Source organism: Euprymna scolopes, chromosome 32 (genome assembly GCF_053919585.1).
Source record: "Euprymna scolopes isolate OS-2025 chromosome 32, ASM5391958v1, whole genome shotgun sequence".
Lineage (NCBI taxonomy): Eukaryota > Metazoa > Mollusca > Cephalopoda > Sepiida > Sepiolidae > Euprymna > Euprymna scolopes.
The window spans coordinates 39,312,036-39,335,272 of NC_136513.1; the positions used below are offsets into that span (position 1 = coordinate 39,312,036).

The 23,237-nt window shown below is 34.0% G+C and overlaps 1 protein-coding gene across 5 annotated transcripts in view; it reads right to left on the reverse strand.

Annotated features, from left to right (window-relative positions):
* Positions 1-7,983: 7,983 nt before the first annotated feature.
* The window catches only part of LOC145256291 (uncharacterized), a 47,633-nt gene continuing 32,379 nt past the window's right edge, over positions 7,984-23,237 (reverse strand). For all 5 annotated transcript variants that reach the window (XM_080115006.1, XM_080115002.1, XM_080115005.1 and 2 more), the window contains 3 exons: positions 19,681-19,761; positions 13,362-13,496; positions 7,984-8,424 (listed from right to left, as the gene is read on the reverse strand). In XM_080115006.1, the coding sequence (XP_079971132.1) occupies positions 8,215-8,424; positions 13,362-13,496; positions 19,681-19,761 (426 nt within the window). In that variant the 3' untranslated portion in view covers positions 7,984-8,214. The remainder of the gene's footprint in view (positions 8,425-13,361; positions 13,497-19,680; positions 19,762-23,237) is intronic.

The window sequence follows — 23,237 nt, forward strand, 5'->3', positions numbered from 1 at the left end:
ATCGGACTACGTTGAGAAAATGGCAGTTATTCTCAATGATGTTTCGAAATTCCGTAAACTCGGCCCCGTCGAGTTGACGGATAATACTTACAAGAACGAGGCTAAAATGCAAAGACGTATATTTGCATTATTAAAAAAGAAGGTTTTTTGCAAGAACGTCTATGAGAGGATCAGACCCTCTGGGTCACAACGTTCCAGAATGTATGGTCTCCCCAAAATCCATAAGCAAGGTGTTCCACTGAGACTTATTTTATCAATGGTTGGTTCAGCACAACATTCTTTGGCTCAGTGGCTTGTGGAAATTCTGCAACCTGTGCGCGAGTTATATACCACACATTGCATCCCAGATTCTTTTCGGTTTGTTGATTGTGTACGTGGGTTGGATTTAAAAGCAGAGACGTCTTTTATGTGCTCATCTGATGTCTCTAGTCTCTTTATCAACATACCTTTGAATGAGACTATACATATATGTACCAGCACGCTCTATGATGCTCGCCTGATTGCTCCACGGTTTTCTAAAGAGATCCTTATTGAACTCATTTTAATGTGCACTAAATCCGTGGGGTTTAGTTTTTGTGATATTATGTACTGTCAGGTCGACGGGGTTTCAATGGGGAGTCCGTTGGCCCCAACTTTAGCGGATATTTTCGTCGGGTACCATGAATCGGTTTTGTTCAATTCTACAACCAAACCCACTGCATATTTCAGATATGTTGACGACACTTTTGCTATTTTTCCATCGCAAAGTGAAGCGTCGATATTTTTTAATAGGTTGAATTCCTTGCATGGGGCTCTTAAGTTCACTATGGAAAGTGAGAAGGACAATTCGCTTCCTTTCTTGGATGTTCTTCTCGAACGTTCAAGGGGGAACTTTCTCACTACAATTTATAGAAAGCCGACATTTACTGGCCTATATGTGAACTGGTTGTCTTTTGTACCAAAATCACGTAAGGTCGGCCTAATTAATACTTTGGTACATAGAGACCTAGGTGTATCAGAATTTTTGTAGGAATTTTTTACACCCCTAACACGAAACTGCGAATAAAATATAAAAAACTCGTAATTTCTCCGTTAAAAGTGGGTTGTTTATTTTCTTTATGGATTATACTTCCAAAATAAACTATTAAAGTTGTTTTAAAAGTAATAGAAATATATATATTTTTTAAACAGTAATAAATTTTCCGAACTCAAGATTTTTCAATTTTTAAACTTTAAAAATCTATCAAAATTTTTCTATTGATTCTATTTTTACGATATTTTCAGGATCAATGTGAAATTTTATGTTTTTCCAATAAACCGAATATAATATTTTAGACAAACGTTTTTTTTAATTCACGCCCCCCCCCATTTTCAAGTATCTATTAAAAAGTGAATAATTAATTTACTCACCGTAAAGTAAATAATTAATTTACTCACAAATTGAAGAGAAAAGGCAATAAATAATATATTCAAATTTCAAACAAAAAAAAACGCAGTGTTTTTTAGAATTTTACCTGTAAAGTTTGAAGTTTAAAACCTTTTTTAAACCACGTTATTTGTTGTTTTCTTTTTTTTAATGGAACCTTGGTCCTTGCTCCTTTAATTGAAAAAAAATTAGGGCTTGAATTACATTTTCGAGGAGTTATAAGCTTGGAAAGACAGGGGGTCGAATAATTCACGCCTCCCATTTTGAAATGTCTATTAAAAAGTAAATAATTAATTTATGTACCAAAGTCTTATATATCACAAATTGAAGAGAAAAGGTCAATAATTAATATATTCAAATTTAAAACAAAAAAACGTAGTGTTTTTTAGAATTTTACCTGTAAAGTTTGAAGTTTAAAACCTTTTTTTAAACCACGTTATTTGTTGTTTTCTTTTTTTTTAATGGAACCTTGGTCCTTGCTCCTTTAATTGAAAAAAAATAGGGCTTGAATTACATTTTTCGAGGAGTTAAAAGCTTGGAAAGATAGGGGGTCGAATAATTCACGCCTCCCATTTTGAAATGTCTATTAAAAAGCAAATAATTAATTTATGTACCAAAGTCTTATATATCACAAATTGAAGAGAAAAGGTCAATAAATAATATATTCAAATTTAAAACAAAAAAGATACTGTTTTTTTAGAAATTTACCTGTAAAGTCGGAAGTTTAAAACCTTAAAAAAAAAAACACGTTGTTTTTTGTTTGTCTTTTTTAAATGAAACCTTGGTCCTTGCTCCTTTAATTGAAAAAATTAAGGCTTGAATTACATTTTTCGAGGAGTTATAAGCTTGGAAAGATGGGGTGGAATTATTCACTATTTTCACGAAATTTCTGACACACCTAATAGAGCCCTCGTGATTTGTTCGCCTAACAGATTAGACGCCGAACTCGATAAGATCAGGGAAATATTCATCAATAATGGTTATCCTGTTGACCTTATTGATGACTGTATTTTCAAAAAGGTTGCGGGTTTTAAATCCCCTAAAATGTTTGGACCCTTGAAATGCCCGGTTTATTTAAAATTACCGTAGATTGGGGAAAAGAGTAATAGACTTTCTAACCAGATTCGCAGAAGTATTTACGACTGCTTTTATTCTGTGTCCTTGCGTTTGGTATATACTACGAGACCTGCTTTTCCGTATTTTCGCAAGGATATTTTGCCTTACATCCAAAATAGCAATATTGTATATAAATTTAAATGCCAATGCGATGCTGGTTATGTTGGGCGAACATCCTTGCACCTTTTGACTCGTATAAACCAGCATGTTCCATCAAAGATCAGACAAGGGAGGATGGGGTCTGGTGGTCTCCCTCCTTCTGCAGGCTTGGACTCTGCTATTGACCAGCATTTGGTTGACAACCCGTGCTGTGCCGAAAGATATAAAATAGAATGGTTCGAGGTGCTATATGGAGCGGACTCCAAAAACCATTTAAAGAGTTTGGAGTCTGTCTCTATTGCGGTGCGTCAACCTTCTTTGTGCTGGCAAAAAGAAACATCCAACGCATTGTTTCTCTTTGGGTAACTTTGAATCTTTTCTCCCGTTTTTTTTCCTCCTCCCTCGTTGTGCCAATATTTTAATCGTTTTTTAAACGTTAATAAATTTATTTTAGTGTCCCCGTACTTTTGGCACATTTAATAAGTTCCCCATTAGAACTCTTTATTTTCGACACAATATTATTTTGTACGCTATCAATTTTCTCCTGATGAGATGATAGCCGAAAGAGCTCTTGAGAAACTTTCGCTTATTATTTTCAAAAATGTATATAAATTCTGTACCTCTAAACATTTATTTAAATATATATATATATATATATATATATATATATATATATATATATATATATATATATATATATATATATACAATAAAAATTTCAATTAAATTTACCAAAATGATCCAAGATGGTAAAATTAAAGTAAATTATAAATATTAAAGAATTAATATTTATAAAGTTATCTCAGCCAGATGTAAACGCTCGATAAAACAAAATAGGAGATAGAGTTTATAATAGAGTTTATAATACGAGCAAAAAGTTAATAAAACATGTTAAAAACACTTTGAAATGATTTAAAAAACATATTTAATCTGAAAAGGAAACACTAGATAAGTGGATAGTCCTTAATCCGCGGAGTTTCGAAGAAATATTTTCCTTCTCATCAAAGGGTAGAAATTAGCAAAATGTGGGATCGGATTTTGCAGCAAAAGTATTTGATGAACCAACAAGTAAGTCAAAGATCTTACTTGATAACAAAAAAAGTGAAGCAGAGGGAATATGGTGAAGAAAAAGGTGATTACACATGAATGGATAGTCTGGTGGAAGATAAATAATCCAGTGACGGTAAAATCCAAATATATAACTTCAAGAAAGTTAATTAAATTTCCATTTTCACAAGCAAAATCCAAGGAAATCCCGTAATTGGAAGAAGATGGCCCATAATAATCCAAAGGCAGAAATCCATGGAATAATTCACAAAAAATGTGTACAAGGAAAAAAGGAAAAAATTCCAATAATATTAGTAAAAGAAAAATAAGATATGCTTTTCACTCTACTGCCGAAACATAAATATATATAAAAAAAGACCAGGGGAAAAAAGAGGGGAAAAAAGTGGAGAAATAAAATGGTGATAGAGTTAAATATAAAATAGAGATATAAATGTCAAAATGACCCAGACAGGAAATGTTAAAGGCGCAAAAAAATATAGAGGGCAAAATAATATAGGTCAACTGAAATGTACAGGTCATCACTTAAAACAAGGTCAGCAAGAGTTGTTAGAAGACAATAAATGGAAAATAAATAAATTAATTAATAAATTAACAGAAAATAATAAATAAATAAATAATAAATAAAGAACAAATAAAGAATAAAAAATAAACAATAAAAAATATAAAATATAAAAAATAGATCATTTAATAATTTTTATTCTTTATATATATATATATATATATATATATATATATATATATATATAATGTTATTTCATTTGTTTTTCTTTTGCGATACGTTTTGCATAAAGTGTATTTTAACTTAAAAAGCGAGTTGGGAATAATTTTTCTTTTGACCAATTTGTAGCCTGTTGTAGACCGGTGCTCGGGGTTACAAATGAAAGAAACCACAAATAGTTAAAGTGTATAAAATATAATATATATTTAACATAAAGAATAGAGGAGCCACTAAAGTGGTATGAGAGGAACGTGTTCGTAGCATGCGGTTAAACATGGTAGGGCTGTCTCCATTTAGTTACTGAAACCAGTGGTATTCGTAGGACTGGTTGATTCCACTTAGTTCTCAAACAGGGTTGATTTGTACCCCACAACATCTCCTCCCGAGCTTTTCATTCCGTTGGGATAATCGTATAGCTCTATTTACTGGGCTTGATCTCTATCGGGTCGGTTATTTTCCTTTTCCTGAAGGATCAGCGTTGTCTGGCGACTTGTGGTGTTACCAATTCGAACGTATCATATATCTGGTCCATTACTTCTTCTTGTTTAGCAGGAGGTTGTCTTTCGTCATTTGTGTTACGTTTCTGAATTTGGTTTAAATGCTTCTTGCGCGTAAATCTCGAACCTTCGATAATGTAGACCATCTGCCCGATCCTTTTCTGGACCTATCCTTGTTCCCACATCGTACTATTATTTTTGTGTACCTGGAAAAATTCCTTTTCACCAAGTAAATACCTCTTTTAGGAACTATAGTATTCGGTGGTTTAACCTGTTTTGACAAAAGATTCTCGAAGATCGGCCTAATTTTTCTCTGGAATATTAACTCTGTCGGCGACATCTTCGATTGAGTGTTTTCATTTGGCGTAATTCGGTAAACTTGTAAAAACTGCTGTAGCGCCTTTTCTGGGGACGTTCCTTTACCCTTCTTCGGTGCTCTTTTCATACAGGAGCCACTAAAGTGGTATGAGAGGAACGTGTTTGTAGCATGCGGTAAAATATGGTCTGAATGCCTCCATGTAGTCTCTGAAACCAGTAGTATTCGTAGGATTGGTTGATTCCACTTAGTTCTCAAATAGGGGTGATTTGTACTCCACAGCATAGTCCCAAATGTTGTGCTGCATATATAATGTTTTCTTTTTTTAATATAATTTTTTTATCATAAGTAATAACTTTTGCCTTGATACCTTCTTTCTAATATTGTATTATATAACATCAATAATGATCATGATAATAACTGTTCAGCTCGGACCAACTACGTAACAGCATTACTTTTGGCACGTTCCTATATGACAAAATATCAGTTTGAACTATCATAACGAAACATTACGTATAAGGTCTTTATTAACTGATAAATATGTGGTTTGAACAGATATGCTGTTGATAGAATACCATAGCACATGAACGAAAATCCCATCAGATTAGAAGTACCGTAAAAAAGAATTTTAAAAAAGTTGTTGGAGACTACATGATAAAATATTCAATAACACGTTATTTGTATATAATAAAGTGTTAATAATGCAAATATTATTGGCGATGATTTTAAAAGTTGCGTTTTACTCAAAGCTTCTTTAGATTATATAATTGAAACACTTCCATGTTTGAATATATTGTTAAGTGTTAATTTTACTCATTTAGAACTGCGTCCAAGTTTCAAACAAGTTTTATAGTTCATAGGTCAACTTCTAGGCTATATTTTGAAATAAACATTTTCAATTCTCGTTCATTAATACAAAAGTTATAATAAATTACTTGATTCCAAATGACTTTTGAGTAAGTAAGGAACAGATGAGACAGTTTCTTCTGATTGGTTGTTGGTGACCATAGCAACTTTTTCAACATTGAAGATTTAGAGACGATTTCCTCTGATTGGCTGTTGATTATAATAGCATCATTGTCGTCGTCAACACCTTCATAAATCATTTACTTAATTACGTCTACTATTTGATTTTTTTATTTAGTCAATTAAAGATATTGGTAATAGTTTTTTTATGGGTTGTTGATAATACGTATGATATAGAACACAAAAAAGAAAACATTATTTCAAAGCAAAGCCTGGAAAAATCATGGCTTACATAGAAAATGCGTGCATGGAAAGTAATATGGTTAAAATGAAAGTAATATAGTTAATGCTGCAAATTTAAGTCATAAATTTATATTTTTACTCGAATATCTTGTCTTTTTTCCAGTTTTAACAACTAGTCATTTTACTTTTCTAAGTTTAATCTTAACCATATGACTTTTCATACTTTTATTATCACATTCATAGTATTTCAGTTGATACTAGCCCGGTTTTGCTCGAGCCCTATGTACGATTCATAACTTACCCTATGTGTGAATACACTTTATGTAAGATTTTAAATCAAAATTTGTCTGAATAATTTCGTAGAGACCGCTAATGTCAGGTATGTTTATTGCATATCTGTCATAACGGGTTTAATGTCTGGGGACAGTATGCGTGTTTAAACACTCGGGAAGAATATAGGGTAAGTAACAATATATATATATATATGTATGCATATATATATATATATATGCATACATATATATATATATATGCATACATATATATATATATATGTTTTGATCTCACTACTATATATAAGGTTTAATATAATAATCGATGAAGAGTTGTCTCTATAATAATAGATAGGTAATCTGCATGAATTAAAATATCATATTTAGGCGTATCTTCAGACCACAAAACACTGGGCGGCGTGCAAGTACATATATACATATATTAAGTTGGATTCTTAATCGCACTGATATTGATATTAAAAAGTCACTTTTCTATTAAAAAAAAAACAAGTACCATTTCCTCATAGAGTTTGTTGTGAATATGTCCGCGACATTTAAAAAGGATAACTAATTTGCACATACCTTTTAATAATTAACTTTTATTAATTAACAGTTCGTTTGTTTTTCTGCTTTCCATTTGGATGATTAGTTTCATTTCACTATTATGCACAGTTTGATTTGTGCATATTTTCTACATTGTGCTTAAGTGCATCGCATTTGCTGCTGCATTTAGAGTAAATCTCCATCTTTATGAGTGGAACGACCTCTAGCAAACTAATCGGCCAATTTTTGGTCTACAGATTTGAAAAATAATATAAGGCATTTGGACTAGAAATAAAATGATTTAGTTTTTAGCCAGAAGTATAACTCCTACGGAAACAATATGCTCTACGTATGCGGAAATATATATTTATACGTTTCACTACGTTAATTTTTCTAGGGTGTCGTCAGCTCAAATTGTAGAGGATACCATTAAAGACCTTCATGTTTGGGTTTGGATTCTAAATAATGCCACCCACGATTACGGCATAATTACGTTGACACATCGGTTCCCACTGGATCACCGAAGTTAAGCAACGTTGAACCTGGCCATTACTAAATGGGTGACCATTTGTGACTTGCAGGTGTTCTATGTGCTCTCCAGTTACCTCGGCATTGTTTCCAGTCGTCTAGGACTTCTCCTTGCCACTGGGCTCACATAGTGCCGATGGAATAGAGAGCATTTAATGGATAATTTTGGAATTAAGACAGATATGCCCTGATTTCAGAAGAGAGTTCAGATATAATTTTGAATGGCACATAGGGGTTTATTTCCGAAGTTGGGCATACAGGAGTCGAATTCGGAGAGTATGGTAAGAAGGAAATAGTAGCAATATAATATCGAGAAAAGAGTGTTTGATGTAATGAAATACATTTAGATAAAATAATATTACATTAACTAATCGACTGATTCTCTATACGTAGATAGTCTGTCGTTTGTAACAACCACTTCGTAGGGCGGTGATTTGCCCTAATCAAACTCTTCGTTCAACGGTTGATGTCGTGTTGATTTCTGAGGATGATAATTGGCAGGAAATTGTAGTATGGTGTCGTAGTTCCCACGGGAATGCGGTCCTTTTTGGTAGCGAATACGTGCGTATTTTGGATGGTAGTCTATATTGGATATTATCGTAAATTGTACTGAGGTTATTTAACCCCTGCTTTACTTCAGGCGTAAATGTTTCCTGAAATTAAAAATAAAGAAACAGTTAATTAAAAACCAACAAAACTCATCGCATAAATTTGTCAATCCTTTCATGCGTAAACTGTAAATTTGACTGTTGTTTCAATTTAAATTGACGAAATGGGACGCATACCACCTAGAAATGAATCATCAGATGTCGCAAATTAAATCGGGGGGGGGGATGTTGAGATATGACCCTAACACCGTTACTATTAACCAAAGAATCTTTGTTTTTTTCTGTAGGAAGCGGTCTGCGAGACGTACAGCAAGTTGACTTCTTATAAGACACCATTTGCGTCAGCTGGAGAAAACAGCATCAGTAAGCAGTTAACTCAGATCTTTTTCCTTAGGAAAGGCATCAGTAAGAACCTAGCTCAGGTTTTTGGTCTTCAGAAAAGCACTTGTAAGCATTAGTAAGAATCTGGTTCAGAATATTTTGCCTGAAGATAAGCATTAGTAAATACGTAGCGCGATTACTTTATCGTAAGAAAAGCACTGGGAAGAACTTAGCTCACATTTTTGGCCATAAGAAAAGTATCAGTAAGGACTTAGTGTTATATAGAGGTTTCATTGAGAGAGAGTCTTATTATAGTGTTTGTCGTTGAGATAGTCTTATTAGAGTGTTGCTTAGAGAGAGAGAGAGAGAGAGAGAGATGTCGTTGTAGATTGTTGTTGTAAGAGAGATTGTTCGTTTTATAAAGAATGTTGTTGTTTCTGTTATGATGATTCATATTTATATTAAATGTTCATTACTTAGAAGTGTTGCTATGGAAACTCTTCGAGTGAGGAGACATTGTTCATACAGTTTTAGTGTAGATATGAGATGTAGATTCACATTGTGGATATGAGATGTGTATGTCAAGACATTTTATAACACAGACATATAGACATATAATAATTCAATTTATCTTTTTGTAGAATCACAACACAAGACGACGTTTTATAAAAACACATGATGGGTTTATTTCTTCACGACCGGCCGTGGTTTTTATCAACAAGAATTCAAAGCTTCACATATTAAGTTTCAAAGTGTCCGTCCCGCTTCTAGACGTTCGAATTCCAAACTGGACTGTCGTCTGTCCCTCTCAAAATCCCCCTGCTTCTGTCTGCCGAACTCTAAAGTTTTTCTGTCTATTTCTAGAACTTTATATTTTCCATGACGTCATACACATGTTAAAACATGTGCCTTCTTTCACGTGTTCTGGACATGTGTGTCCAAAACTTTTCCTTTTTTTACAAAAGGAATTTAAACCTATACTCAGTAACCTATTTTCCAATATGTTAAAAACATTATCTTATAGCTGCATTCTTTCAATTAAATTTTCATAACAAAATTGACAGTGCACATTGTTTTCTTGAAATATTTTATCTCTATTCTACACAATCGTTTGGTTTACATTCCTTTTTCTAATTCTCACACGTAATCTATTTCTAAACCTAAATTACGAGGTTCGATTTTCGTCTATTGCTATTTCATTTTCATTTTAACTAAATCTCTCTATTTTTATACTTACATGAAAAGGGGACAGCCCTTATCATGTAACACTTAGCTCATATATTTGGTCTTCAGAAAAGAATTAATAAGCATTAGTAAGAATCTGGCCCAAATTTTGTTTACTTTACACAAGCACTAGTAAATACGTAACGTGATTACTTTGCGTTAAGAAAAGTGTTAGTAAGAACTTAGCTCACAGTTTTTTCCTTAAGCAACGCATTAGAAAAACCTGGCTTGGATTTTTTGCCTTAAAAAAAGCATTAGTAAGAAACTGCTTTTCTCGTTTATTGGCACTCCATTTCAATAGGAGTGCGCCGCTTCGTTACAGACCCTCAAAAGTTTATATAATAAAACATAAATAGGTAAATCGAAACCAAAATGATTTAGTGTTTAATCTGTTAACTTTTACTTTTTGTAAATTGATCTCCGTCGAAAATTTCTTCTTTTATGTTTTTTGTAAAAATAATGGAATTCTAAATTATTTCTCTGAATATTTAAATGAAACGTTTTAATGCGTTAACTTTTTAAATAATGAAAATGTGTTTTTCTAAATATTTTTTTTAAAGATTTCTCCGCATCAGTGTTTAAATGTTTCAACTTGGTTGTGTAAGAATAAAGTTTTTATGTTAGCAATATTTTACAAAATCAGTTAAATTCACGCAAATCCAAATCAGAGCTTAAATAGTCTTTGATGTTTATTGGTCCAGAGTATGGAAATTCACCCAAATTAAACAGGATATTTTTTGTAATAAAATTAGTGTCTCTACAACCGTCACGTGATGGGTTGTTAATTGTATTCAAAAATATTTTTAGTTATGTTTTTATGCAGTTTTTTCTCATTCTCCTACTTCACCTATCGATTTCCTCTCACCATCCCATCAGTTATAAGCTTAATATTTCACCCTTGTGCTCGTTTGAAAGTTTTTATGCCAACTGCCCGATTAGTGTCCTTCTCATCTATTTATTGGGGACTATTATCCTCGTCCGTTTTTTGTTTCTCAACAACAAAAGATGAGGATAAGAGTCCGCAAGAAATAGATGAATAAATAATACTCATCTCAATAAACATTCTATCTGATTAAATAATTTTTTTGGGGGGGGGGAGCTTAAAACTTTGATTAAACTAGTAAGCATAACCTCTTTTCTCGTCTTCTGACTCATTTGTTTTCTAATATCTTAGTTACTTTTAACAAAATTATTTGCGAAAACATTAGAATTTATTTCAAGAACTTACGATCAAGACCTGACAAATCGGGCTAGAGGCATTTTCCGTTTTCCCTAGTTAATCCAACTCTGTGTATAGTCCACGTCCGCTTTTTGTCACCTAACGCTCTTTATTCAAGATAATTTCAGCCTACTTTGTAATTTAAGCGGCCAGCACCATGCTTGGCACGTTTATTTCAGGCATTTACGGTCGAGACCTGACCAAACGGACCAGAAGCATTTCTGTGTTCCCGACTTATTCAGATATGAATATTAGATGATTGTTGGATTTCCTCCTTTTCGTGTCACAAAACAGTTGTCATTAAAGCATCGGCAGTTCTGTTATCTAACGCGAGCAGTTTATTCCCCCCTACTTCTCTAATTATCGTTATTCCTTAGCTACTTTCTTTGCAAAACGAATCTTTAGAACAATTACCAAAACATTTTATATCATTGTAATCTCGTATGGCTAAATAACGTTTCAACATTAGGAAATTTACTTTATTGTTCGTATTGTCTTAAAAACGTTTGGATTATCTAAAGAAAAATTGTCGTTATTTACATCCTCCGTTTCTTTAACAGAGAACTATGAGAACCCCAAATGTTTAGTAGGAACTTATCATTTTAGCACAGCGATAATAAAAGCTGTTGCGCCGTATTCTTATAAAGAGTTTCAGTTTTAGGATCATATTTCTTAACGCCAAATGTCGTACTTGACCGTAACGCAGTTTTGCTTTCCATTTATTTTAAAATAAAAATAATTAAAAATTTTAATATTTCCATGTTTGGTATTATCTGTATCCAAATAACAAAATAATTAGAATAGGCGTATTTTTCTTTCAGTTTCTTATAAAAAGTAAAATCTTCTATTTGTATTTATTATATTTAATCTTCCTTTCTCAAAATGGCAAGATGAATGGTAAAATGTAAACGACCAATAAGCTTAGAATAAGAAGGTGCTTCTCTATGTAGAAAAAACCAGATTTATATTAATGGTCTGAGTATATGTTAAACACACTATACAATATATATACTTTTATTTCAGGTTATAATAGGTTAAACACCCATTTCCGTTTTGTAAAGCATCTAGTTTTGTTTTTTTAAAACTTTACTAATCCGTAATAATAAAAATGAAGATACTACTAAAATACAAACTTATAAAAATATATTCAATCTAAAACAAAACAAGGCATTAGCTTCATTAAAAATAGTATAAAACAATACACCTCATGATATATCCCATGCTTCTGTTCAGTCTTGAAAGACAAAGGATGCCCGTTAGGGGGAGTAGCGCGTGTAATTGTGGTGAGGCAAGGGTTGCGCAGTCGCCAACGACACCTCTCCTGAATCGGTTTGAGTCCAGTGGCAAGATGACTAGAACAACTGGAAACGATGCCGAGATAAGCGGAGAGCACATACAGCCCCTGAAAGTCCCAAATTGTCACCCTTTAGTACTGACCATGTTCAACGTTGCTTATCTTCGTTTATCCAGCGGGAACCGGTGGGTCAACGTGATAATGCCGTATCTGGCCACTCATGGTAATACATAATCGACCCGTTTGCCTAGAACTTACGTTTTCAGAACAAAAAACAACATTGACGGTAAGTCATTGCCTAACAGAATAAAAATATGAAATATGACTAACAAGATAAAAATCAATTTCGAAAGTGAGCAGGCAAGAATAAAAAAGCGAACGTTTTTAAGGTTCTCTCCATTTGCCTGGTTTGTTATTAAGTCGTTTTCGACTGCATTTTCCGTTAATACATAAATTTTTCTTTGTTTTCTTCATCATATTTATCCACTTTGGGTTAAACGCCTGGTTACCAGCATCCAAATCAATATATATGTTACCACTCAAACCCGCACGTTGTCTGCTACCGTCACAGGCACAAACAAACAAGAAACGGTATGAAAAATACGACTTAGAATTTGTTTTAGGTAAATATGTATCCCCTCTTCAACATTCGTCCAACACCTTTTCTATCCCCACTACTTTTTTGGACCAAGAGTTCTGTTTTCTCTTTCCCTTTTCTCTCTTTCTTCTTTCCGTGACACCACCACTTTACCATTTGCATACGCGCTTTAAATGCAGCTGCTGCTGCTTGACTCGTTCGTCGACGCTCTGTGACAATAATAACACGCTCTTAATTTTCCTATACTTCATTAAATAATAGTCATATCCATTCTGCTACTGACCCCCTCGCAATTTTTCAATCTAAATGATAAAACAGTTGCTTACCTTCAGATGAAAACAGGCTAAACATATTAAAGTGAGAATGCACAGGATAATTTCCAAACTCATGATTAATAATCCAACGTTTGCAATCAGGTAGCTCCTATTACAATCTCCAGGTGAATATCTGTTTCCACAATGCTGTAAAAGCAAAAGATAAGAAAATCAATTGAATCCTGATGATTATCGAAAATACTTTTATTCTGTGGTAGAATGTCCCGTTAACCGGTCTTGCCCGGTGAAAGCCTTCCCCATCTCGTAAAATATTAAAATACGTTTGTTGTTGGTTGCCAATGCTATTCCTGGCCAATTGTGGACACTGGTGACCGGGGCCAAAATCTTATAAAGACACGTAAGTGAATGCGTAAATCAGTAACTGTGATATTCGTTGTCAGCATACCAACCCACAAACACTCGTGCGTACAAACCTGACGGCCAGTTAATTACATGTATTAGGCACTGAAATCACTGGTCTTCAGGTTTCTTTCTATCTCAAAAACTACTTATCTCCGCAAAATTTAAATGAGATTTCTTAGTCAGCATAGTCGGAAACCTATAAAGGTTGTCAATGTAAAGGAAATTGTGGAGGTGGCATTAATGCAAAAATTTACCCTCTAAAAAGTTTTAAAATATAAAAAATAAAGTTAACGTGCGTGTTCTCTAGCAACAGTGGTAAAAACACAGCTTTCTGTAGCCAATGTAATTTACGTTAAAACTAAAGGCTAGCTAATCGATGAACAATATGAAAGAAAATAAAATGGTCAGCAGGAATAGTATATGCCGTAGAAACAAGTAAAGAAAACTAAAAAAATATAACATCCCGAATATATATGTATATATATATGTATATATATATATGTATACATATATATACATATATATATGTATACATATATATATGTATATGTATATATATATATACAAGAACATACACAGACATTTATATTTTTTGATCGAATAGTAAAAAGGTGTAATGTTTATTCAATATTATTTATATTATTTGTTAGCAATTTATTTTACAACAAAAATTGTGTTAACCTTTAGAAATGAAGGTACGCACACAAATAAACGTACGTACGAATAAGGCGTGTTTCTGTTTTGAGACGCTCACGCAGCGAGACACACACACACAGAGCTTCGCACGAATAGCAGAAAATAAAAAACGCAAATAAACCGCAAATACAATAAATGAGAAATGCTTTTTATTTAATTATTGGTCAACAGATAAGTGGTATCGTAATAATGTAGCAGAAGTTGTGCATAGTGACGCCATATTTCAATTTGAGTAAGCGTTCGAAAATATAGAGAAGAATAGGATTCTAGAGTAATAAAATCTTCCAAGCGCAGCCAATTGGAATGTGCAGACAGTGTCAACGGAAACTTTAGTAATTATGTATTCGAAAACGGAAAGATTATGTTATGCCTGTGTATGTAATAAGCAGTTTAGAGCAGTGCAATACCAACAGCGTAGGGAAATGTAGAATTGTACACGGTGTACACTGGTAACGGTGGTATGACTTGCTATTTAGAGACACAAATATTGGGTCTTATCTCTGTAGATGTGGCGATTGTGACGGTGTTGCTCGTCGGAAGTTATGTAGCAATTATATATATATATATATATATATATATATATATATATATATATATTATAATGTGATCAAAAGCTACATAATAGCCACGGCATATTAAATTTGTATGTTTTATCTGTTCTTGCAAACCTACGATACTTTGGTCCAGACGGGAATTTGTGCAATCATTTAATTATATAGATAAGTAGAGTAGATAAGGCAAGAAATGTAGAGATGCGGACTTTAGTGGTAAAATATATTTAGTTCATTATTATCGGTAGAGTGGGCACACTATTACAGAAATTGCGTTTAAAAATATGAAATATACTATCTTATCGTTAACTATATTTTATGAAAATTCTAAAATGAAGAGAACACAATTTGTTAAGAAAATTAGTGCGAGTTGATGTGTGCTAGGTTTAGGTAAAGGGTTAAATAAACGAGAGTAAGTGGGTTAATGGTTATGTTTAGGGTTAAATGTGAATGAGAGTTTAGGCTAGCTGTGGTTTGGGTAAAGGGCTAGGTTAAAGCCTAAATGTTAATCGGAGTTTGGATAGGCTGCTGTTCATGCCATGAAGTAGGTTTAGGGTTAAATGTTAATTGGCTAGCTGTGATTTAGGTTAAGGGTTATGTTAAGGGTTAAATGTAGATGGGAGTGAAGGTTAGCTCTGGTTTCGGTTGAGGATCAGGTTTACGGTCAGATGTGAATGGGAGATTAGGCTGGATGTGATCTAGCGTAAGGGTTAGGCTTAGGGTTAAATCTGAATGGAAGTTTGGGCTGCCTGTGGTTTAGGGCCTAAAATTGAGGCGGCCGGATATCAGAAAATTGGTATAATTGGCTCAATTACGGTAAAAATTACATTTGAAAGAGAATTTAGATAACCTATTAAATAGTCGGTACAAAAAGTGACCGTTATTGGTCTATCATGGCAAAATAAAAATTAAAATTTGATAAAAGAAACTATTCTACTCTAATAGTTTTTCCCCCTCGGAATGATACACTTTGGAATTACCTTACGAATCTGAAGAAGTTTCATTGTAATGTGAACAGACATGTTGCGACTGAACTAACCTGTTAGAGAGACCCCCAATAAAAGTCCACGTTAAAATATGCCTCGTTTGTGTTAAAAAGGAGTAAAAATAAGAACGGTTAAGAGATCAAAACTGTGTTGCTTTATAATGCTGCTGTTAAACCAGAATATTTTACCCTGAGAAAATGGTGAACGACAAGCAGAAATCAAATGGGCGGCGACTTGGCAACCTTAGAGATTAAGTCCAAACCAACAGAATTTTGGTGAACCTTCTTTAAAAACAAGATACCTTAGACTAAATAGAACGGATGGAATAACAGATTTCGTTTAAGATCAATTTTCGAATGTCGTAGTTAAGATCAACCTGGCATCCCTGATTACTCGCTTCGACCTATACACATACAATCCTCCGCTATCTAAAATTAGCAATTGCAGTTTCTTTGAAAGAGACACTATACAAACGTCCATTTTCAATGAATACAAAGCAATTAACAATGCCAAATGTTACGCCTTCTTTCACAATGTAAAGAGACATTCCGTTGTTAACTGGCCGGGAGCCAGTTGATTCTTTCTTTTACAAGTAAGCGCCCTTCTTTATTCGCTACGATTTGTATGACAACAAAACATAAACAACACACAGACGTTAGTTTCTTTTTATATATTACCTTTAAATACGTTTTCTATAATATCGAAACAAAAACGCAAATCAAGCTATTTTTCTACAGGGAGGGGTCGTTTTTTCACCGATATTTTCGAAAGTCGTCCCTCTAATTCGATTGTCTAGCCTAAATTTAAACTCACTTCACTTCCGCTTTGGCGATGGGCGCAACAGCGAACACGTCACATTTTTTTCCTCCTTGGCGGTACGGGTTCGAGCCTGTTTACTACTCCTATTCATTTTTCTTTCTCACAATTTTCTTTTTTTTTTTTTTGCTAAACCAACACCCTTACACACACGTTCACTTTCTTTTCCGCCTTCGCGTCACGGGTTCGAACCTGCCTGTCTACTACAACATTTTTTTTTTTTTGCTCAACACACACCTACAAACACCCGGGCAACGCCGGCAACCCGGCTAGTTAAATATATTTGCCACTCCTTGCGTAAGATAAAATATTCAATATTTTCCATAGTTTGGATTATTTGCATAATTCTTATTTCATATTTTATTAGCAGGTTGCTCGGCGTTGCTCGAGAGTAAAATACGCATAAATATTATATTCTAATTTACACAGCTAGGGTATATTATTATAGAGCTAATTCTCTGTCGATCATGATCCAATATATACCAACGATTTAAGAAATTATTTTTTAAAATATGACTTGGGTACAATCCGTCTTAATCGAAATCGAAACGGTGAGTCTTTATCGTTATTCAGCGCTCTAGATCGTTACCATCTGAACTATCGACATATGGATGTGAAAGGTTAAATATTAAGCACTGTAAGCACAGAATGCTTAATAATGCGCATGTGCAAAAGTAGCAGGAGTAACAGCTTTTTTCGATTCACCCATGGTAAGGTCAGCTGTTTTTGTTTCGAATTTGATTATTTAGATGCTATTTAAACAGACTAAGAACAAAATCAACAAAATTTTCCCGTGTCCTAATCCCCTATATATCAATTTTCAAGACCAAAATTCAGAGAAAGTTTGGTAGAGACTTTGTGTTTGTAAGAATATTTTTTCCTAAATGTATGTAGAAACTATGCATAAATAGAACTGCGCATAATAGTTAAATGAACCCAATCATTTCATTAGGAATGACAAGAATGATTAATTAAACGAAGTTCGTTTTTCAAATATGCAAATTAGTAAACTTTTATTTAGTAGCTTGCTTATCCATGACTGAGTATATTAAGTAGTTTCTTTTAATATTTTTTCAATACAAAGAGTAGGCTTTTGATATCAATATAAGTCTGACGAAAAACGCAACTTTATATATAGATATAGATTTTTACAAGGTCTCGCTCAAGATAACCACCAAACATCTCTAGGTGTTCCTATTTATAATGCCTTCCCACGGGACAGAGTTAAACACCAGGGTCGTTAATCTGCGGGGTAGTTCACTCTCGTTCCGACGTTCGTGGCAGAGAGAAAATCTCAAATAATTCTGTATAATTTGTATTTAATAATTCTTAAAATCACCCATACTGATTGCACGGTCCCTTGGCGCAATGATTATCTATATATTAATACCGTAGTTCCTTTCACGTACTTACAAGTGTCATGGTTTCCAGATTGTACATTATTCCATAAGACTAAAAAAAGGAGGCTAGAAGGTAATAACATACTACAGACATAAAATTAGTATATAGATACGTTAATTAAACGTTCGTAGTATGTTATCACCGTCTTTGCTCCTTTTTAATAAATAGGGTCATCCGATCAGCTAAAACGCAATATAAGAAAAAAATTAAAAGGAAAAAATGATGTCGCTTTTCGGCCGTACGTGAAACTACAATATATCTTCTTGGTCTTCTGTCTTTGTTCCAAGTGTAGTATTTGTTCTGTCTAAAGATTGTATAATGATACGAGGTTTCCGTTCGCGCCGGGCGTAAATACAATGGGAATATATCTCCTATAAGTATATTGAAGATAAACCGTAATAACCAGATATATTCTGACATTACGTTAACCTGCAATCTCTCTCCCACAGAAAAGACGTTGCGAGCCTATCCTTGTTTTATCGTTATTTCCATGGCAGGTGCTCGTCTGAACTCCAATCTCTGACCCCCCCTTCGCCAATCTTTCACGAAAAACACCCGTCTAGCCGAATCCACTGTGAAAAATTTCCCCCACTCTTTATCTGTGCCTAAATCAAAACGTGGATTTCATGAACAAAGCTTCTTTCTTAGAACTGCACGACTGTGCAACTCTGTTCCGTCTGCCTGCTTCCCACCTGACTACAACTATGATGTGTTCAAGTCCAACGTTAACAAATTCCTAATGAATCGCCCCCTTAAGTAAACACTTCTCAAATCTCCACACTAACGTAATGTACTTGCAATAACCCTTATCCCTGAGTGGCTTCCGGGCCTTGATAAGTGGTGACCACTGTGTAAAAAAACCCTGATTTCTTAGACAAATACGCTTACAGATTTAATAAAAGGATTACAGTAATATCGCGGGGTTTTAATTAAAGCTGGACGTTCTCATAATAGCCAGCAACAATATATTCCATATGAAAGATGCCGCCGTGGAATTTCTACGTGGAATTTCGCTAGTTATATATAAGTACAATTCCAGTAGTCTGGGTTGGACGTAAGTGTTGTTTGGAAATGATGGGTAGGAGGTTTTCGACGTCTGCTTTTCTCGGCATCTTATTTGGTAAGTGCTTTGTCATCCTCCATCTGTTTACATAAACAGTCAGAAAAAGCCGAACAAAAATTATTTTCCCCGGTTAAAATCCTGTACCAGTACCAGAATACCCTCCTAAACATATTTCGTTTGAGAAATGTACCTGAACAGATTTGTGAAAAGTAAGTATCCGTTCTACGTAATGGTTTCCGTGGTTGACGGTCTAGTCCTCAGTGCAAGCGACACTAATAATAAAAAGAAGGCTTTGTATTTAAGATGCAATTGATAAAATTTGAGAAATCGACAACCTTAACTCCCTGACTACGTCGAATAGAGAAACTTAGTAAGTAATGATTATACAATAACACCACAGATATTTCGCTAAAACAAAACAGGAATAGAAAAAGAAACATGAAAGAACAAATTACCTGTACTGTCAGATAGTAGAAATATAATGCTGCGCCAGAAAAGAAGGCACCAAAAGTGCTGAATACAATTGCATCGAAGCGCTGTAAAAATAAGAAGCAAAGAAAATATGAAATTACAAATGACGGATTGTCAGGAAATAGTTTTATTTTTAACTAGATGTCGATCTTCTTTTCTTTTTTTAAATCACTAATTAATTACTGCTTTTACACACACAGACAAACATATGAAAAAAGACCCCCTCTTTGGGTTGAGCACTGTCGTAAATAATCTCACTCGCTACTTAATTTGGCTGAAAAATGCGAAGCTCGCAGTTTGTTTACAAACAATCGTTTGAGCACTTTACAAGTAGCGGACGGATGTTTATTTAAATAGACACTCAAACAGATTAGTTGCAAGCACCGCTTCCGTGGTGAAGGGGTAGAACTGCCGACTGTCATCACGACGGTTCCAGTTCGATCCTCAGCTTCGTATAGGTGCTAGTCTAACGGCACTGATGAGTTGTGATACAACGAAACAAGACTCTATGTCGATGACTACACACACACATATATATATATGTATATATATATATATATATATATATATATATATATATATATATATATCCTTATTCGATTGGCAAAATTTTTGAATAATTGTGAAGAAGTGAACCATAGCGGAAATTCAGTCAACTAAAATAAGATGAAAAACGGAGTGAGGAAAAAGAAAAAAAAAATGGGGGAAGTTACACGTAACAAATCTACAATTCCGTAAAATAAATAAGTCGATTAAAAACAATATCGTTAAAATACACCCGAAGTGCTTTTCGTTCAGACTTTTCAAGGGTATTATTATTTATTTTTTTTTTAGAATATTTGGTAGTGGAATGGAGTAAGAGCCGAGAAGAGTTTAAAAAAAAAACTGTGACTACCCAAATAATTCTAATTGAAGCCGGAGGTTTCTCTGCTTGCACAGAGTAGGGGGGGGGGGCTGGAAATGATGGCAAGTGCTTCAAGGATAGACAGGTGGAACTTTGTACGTCCTATAAGGAAAACGTAAATCGTAAACTAAACGTTTTGGTTTCGATTCTCGGTGGTGGCGCAGGTGTCATTTTCTTTTTTTTAAATCATTACTATATATTGAGTCCAATGTAATAAAACTCGCTGTTCCCGGTCACGCATTGCTGTGGCTTAGTGTAAATGAAAAACAATGCTGAGGGGTATGGAAATTATATATATATATATATATATATATATATATATATATATATATATATATATATATATATATATGTCTACTTATGTTTTTGGGGTATGCATACAATCAATAAACACCCTAATCTCCCCATGCTAAGAACGGCTTCTGAAATAAACACCTCCAACCTTGTCAGCATATCCCAAAATCTTTAAAAGTTGACTTGTCTAATGTGACAGATGAGTTGGACGTAATCTAAAAATGTACCGAATTTAAAACGGAACAAAATTAAAATTTTCGTTTCAGAGCATTCTCCGCAAGTTTTACTATAAATCCTTATATTTTCAGTTATTTTGTATTTTCACCTTACAATTTAATAATCAAAAGGCTATTGTATTACTTGAATTTAACGTGAAAATACTATAGAAAATAGCACGCTAATATAAGTGCATAAACACCATATATAGTTTCATAACTATGAATGAATTCGCGTGTACTTTAAAAAAGTAATATTTCGTCGGTTGCGCTTTATTTTATTATGTTATTTATTACTGTCCTCGAAACAGTAAATATTAAGGGGTCAAAGTTCAACGATTTGACCTTTAAGAACTCTACCAAACTCCTCCGACAATTTTGGGTCTAAACACTCGAAATTTTAGATATAGGTTCTTTGGACATGGATCAAACTTAATAACCTGATTTGACCCCAAAATAGTCAATGTTAAAGGGTCATAATAGGGGTCAAAGTTAAAAAAATTGACCACTTTTCTTTTTTTTTGCTCAACATACACCTCCAAATAGCCGGGCAACGCCGGGCAACGCCGGGCAACGCCGGGCACCCATGCTAGTATATCTATAAAATGAACGTGTCTGTGCGTCTGTCTGTCTGTGTTTCTGTGTGTGTACATTTCCCTACGCAATAACTCTGTCGATTTTAATTCTACAGACTTGACATTTGATATACGGGGTACTGAGATTTGGGAAAATGTTTGTGATCGTTTTTCGCCCAGAAATTTGGCTATTAAGCGATCAAAATTCAAGGATTTGACCTTTGAGAACCCTACCAAATTCCTCCGACAATTTGGGGTTTAAACACCTGAAATTTTAGATATAGGTTCCTTTGACATGGATCGAAATAAATTGATTATAGCCAAAAACAATAAATTGTAAGGGGTCATAATAGGATTCAAAGTTAAAAAATAAAATTGACCTTTGTAGTCTCTACCAAATTACTTAGACAATTTCTGGTCTAAACATTTAAAATCTGACATAAAATGTATTCAGAGATAGGGCAAGCTTTTTAATCGGTTGGGGTCGAAAATTTTTAGTTACCAATATATAAATGTATGTATGTAGGTGTGTATGTTTGTATGTTAGCATGTGTACCTAAAACTTTTGACAGATGTGACTGATTTTACCAAGATCAGTATCGTTTTAAAGTCCGACCTTTTAGACGACAAATATTGAAAAATTGGCTAAAAACATTAATATCTTCATCTTCAACTGGGAACTTTTTTACAGGAGGGGTCGCTTTCTTCGGCGATATTTTTTAAAGTCATCGTCTCCTTTCGATTGTCTAGCCTTAATTTAAACATAAGTAACGTCCGGTGTGTTGGTGATCGTGACAGCAAAGAAGTCAGGTATTTCTCCCGTTCTTTTCCTCCTTCGCGGTATAGGTTCGAGCCTACCTTCCTACTCCCATTTTTTTTTTTTTGCTCAACATACACATCCAAGCACCCGGGTAACGCCGGGCTGAAATGCTAGTATATTTATATTTTGTATCTTGTGTACAGAAAATTGTTAGATGAGATAAGTCATTGGTACCGTGGGTTTCAAGGCCGATAATTAGGACCGTTTAAGATATCCATATCAAGCTCTCTTCAGCCAATATTCCTCTCTAAATACGCTCTTATTTTTCGGATTCTCCTTTGAATTGAGCACTCTGCTGGACTTCTTTTTCCAACAAATCTAATCACAATATATATATATATATATATATATATATATATATATATATATATATATATATATATATATATAAGGCATTACATTTAAACTAACGCATGTCGGATGCGGCGTTTTTAGTTGAATATTAGTTTCAGGTATGTTGAACAGGTGTGTTGTGCTTGTGTGTGGACATATAAGGAATCGCGGTTTATTACATCTGTAATTACCGTGTTGCTGTGAGTCGTGTGTGTGTTTTCGTGAGCGCGTGGGAGTGACTGCAAGGTTGGATGGTTGTTTACGCAACCAAAAACCACTAATCCTTGCAGGCCATCTAACCGTTCAGCACAATTGTTTCAGTTTCTAAACATTTACTGTACATATTGGAAGCAATGGTGTCCTGTTTACTGCCAGTTCACATGACCGCCTATGCAATTAA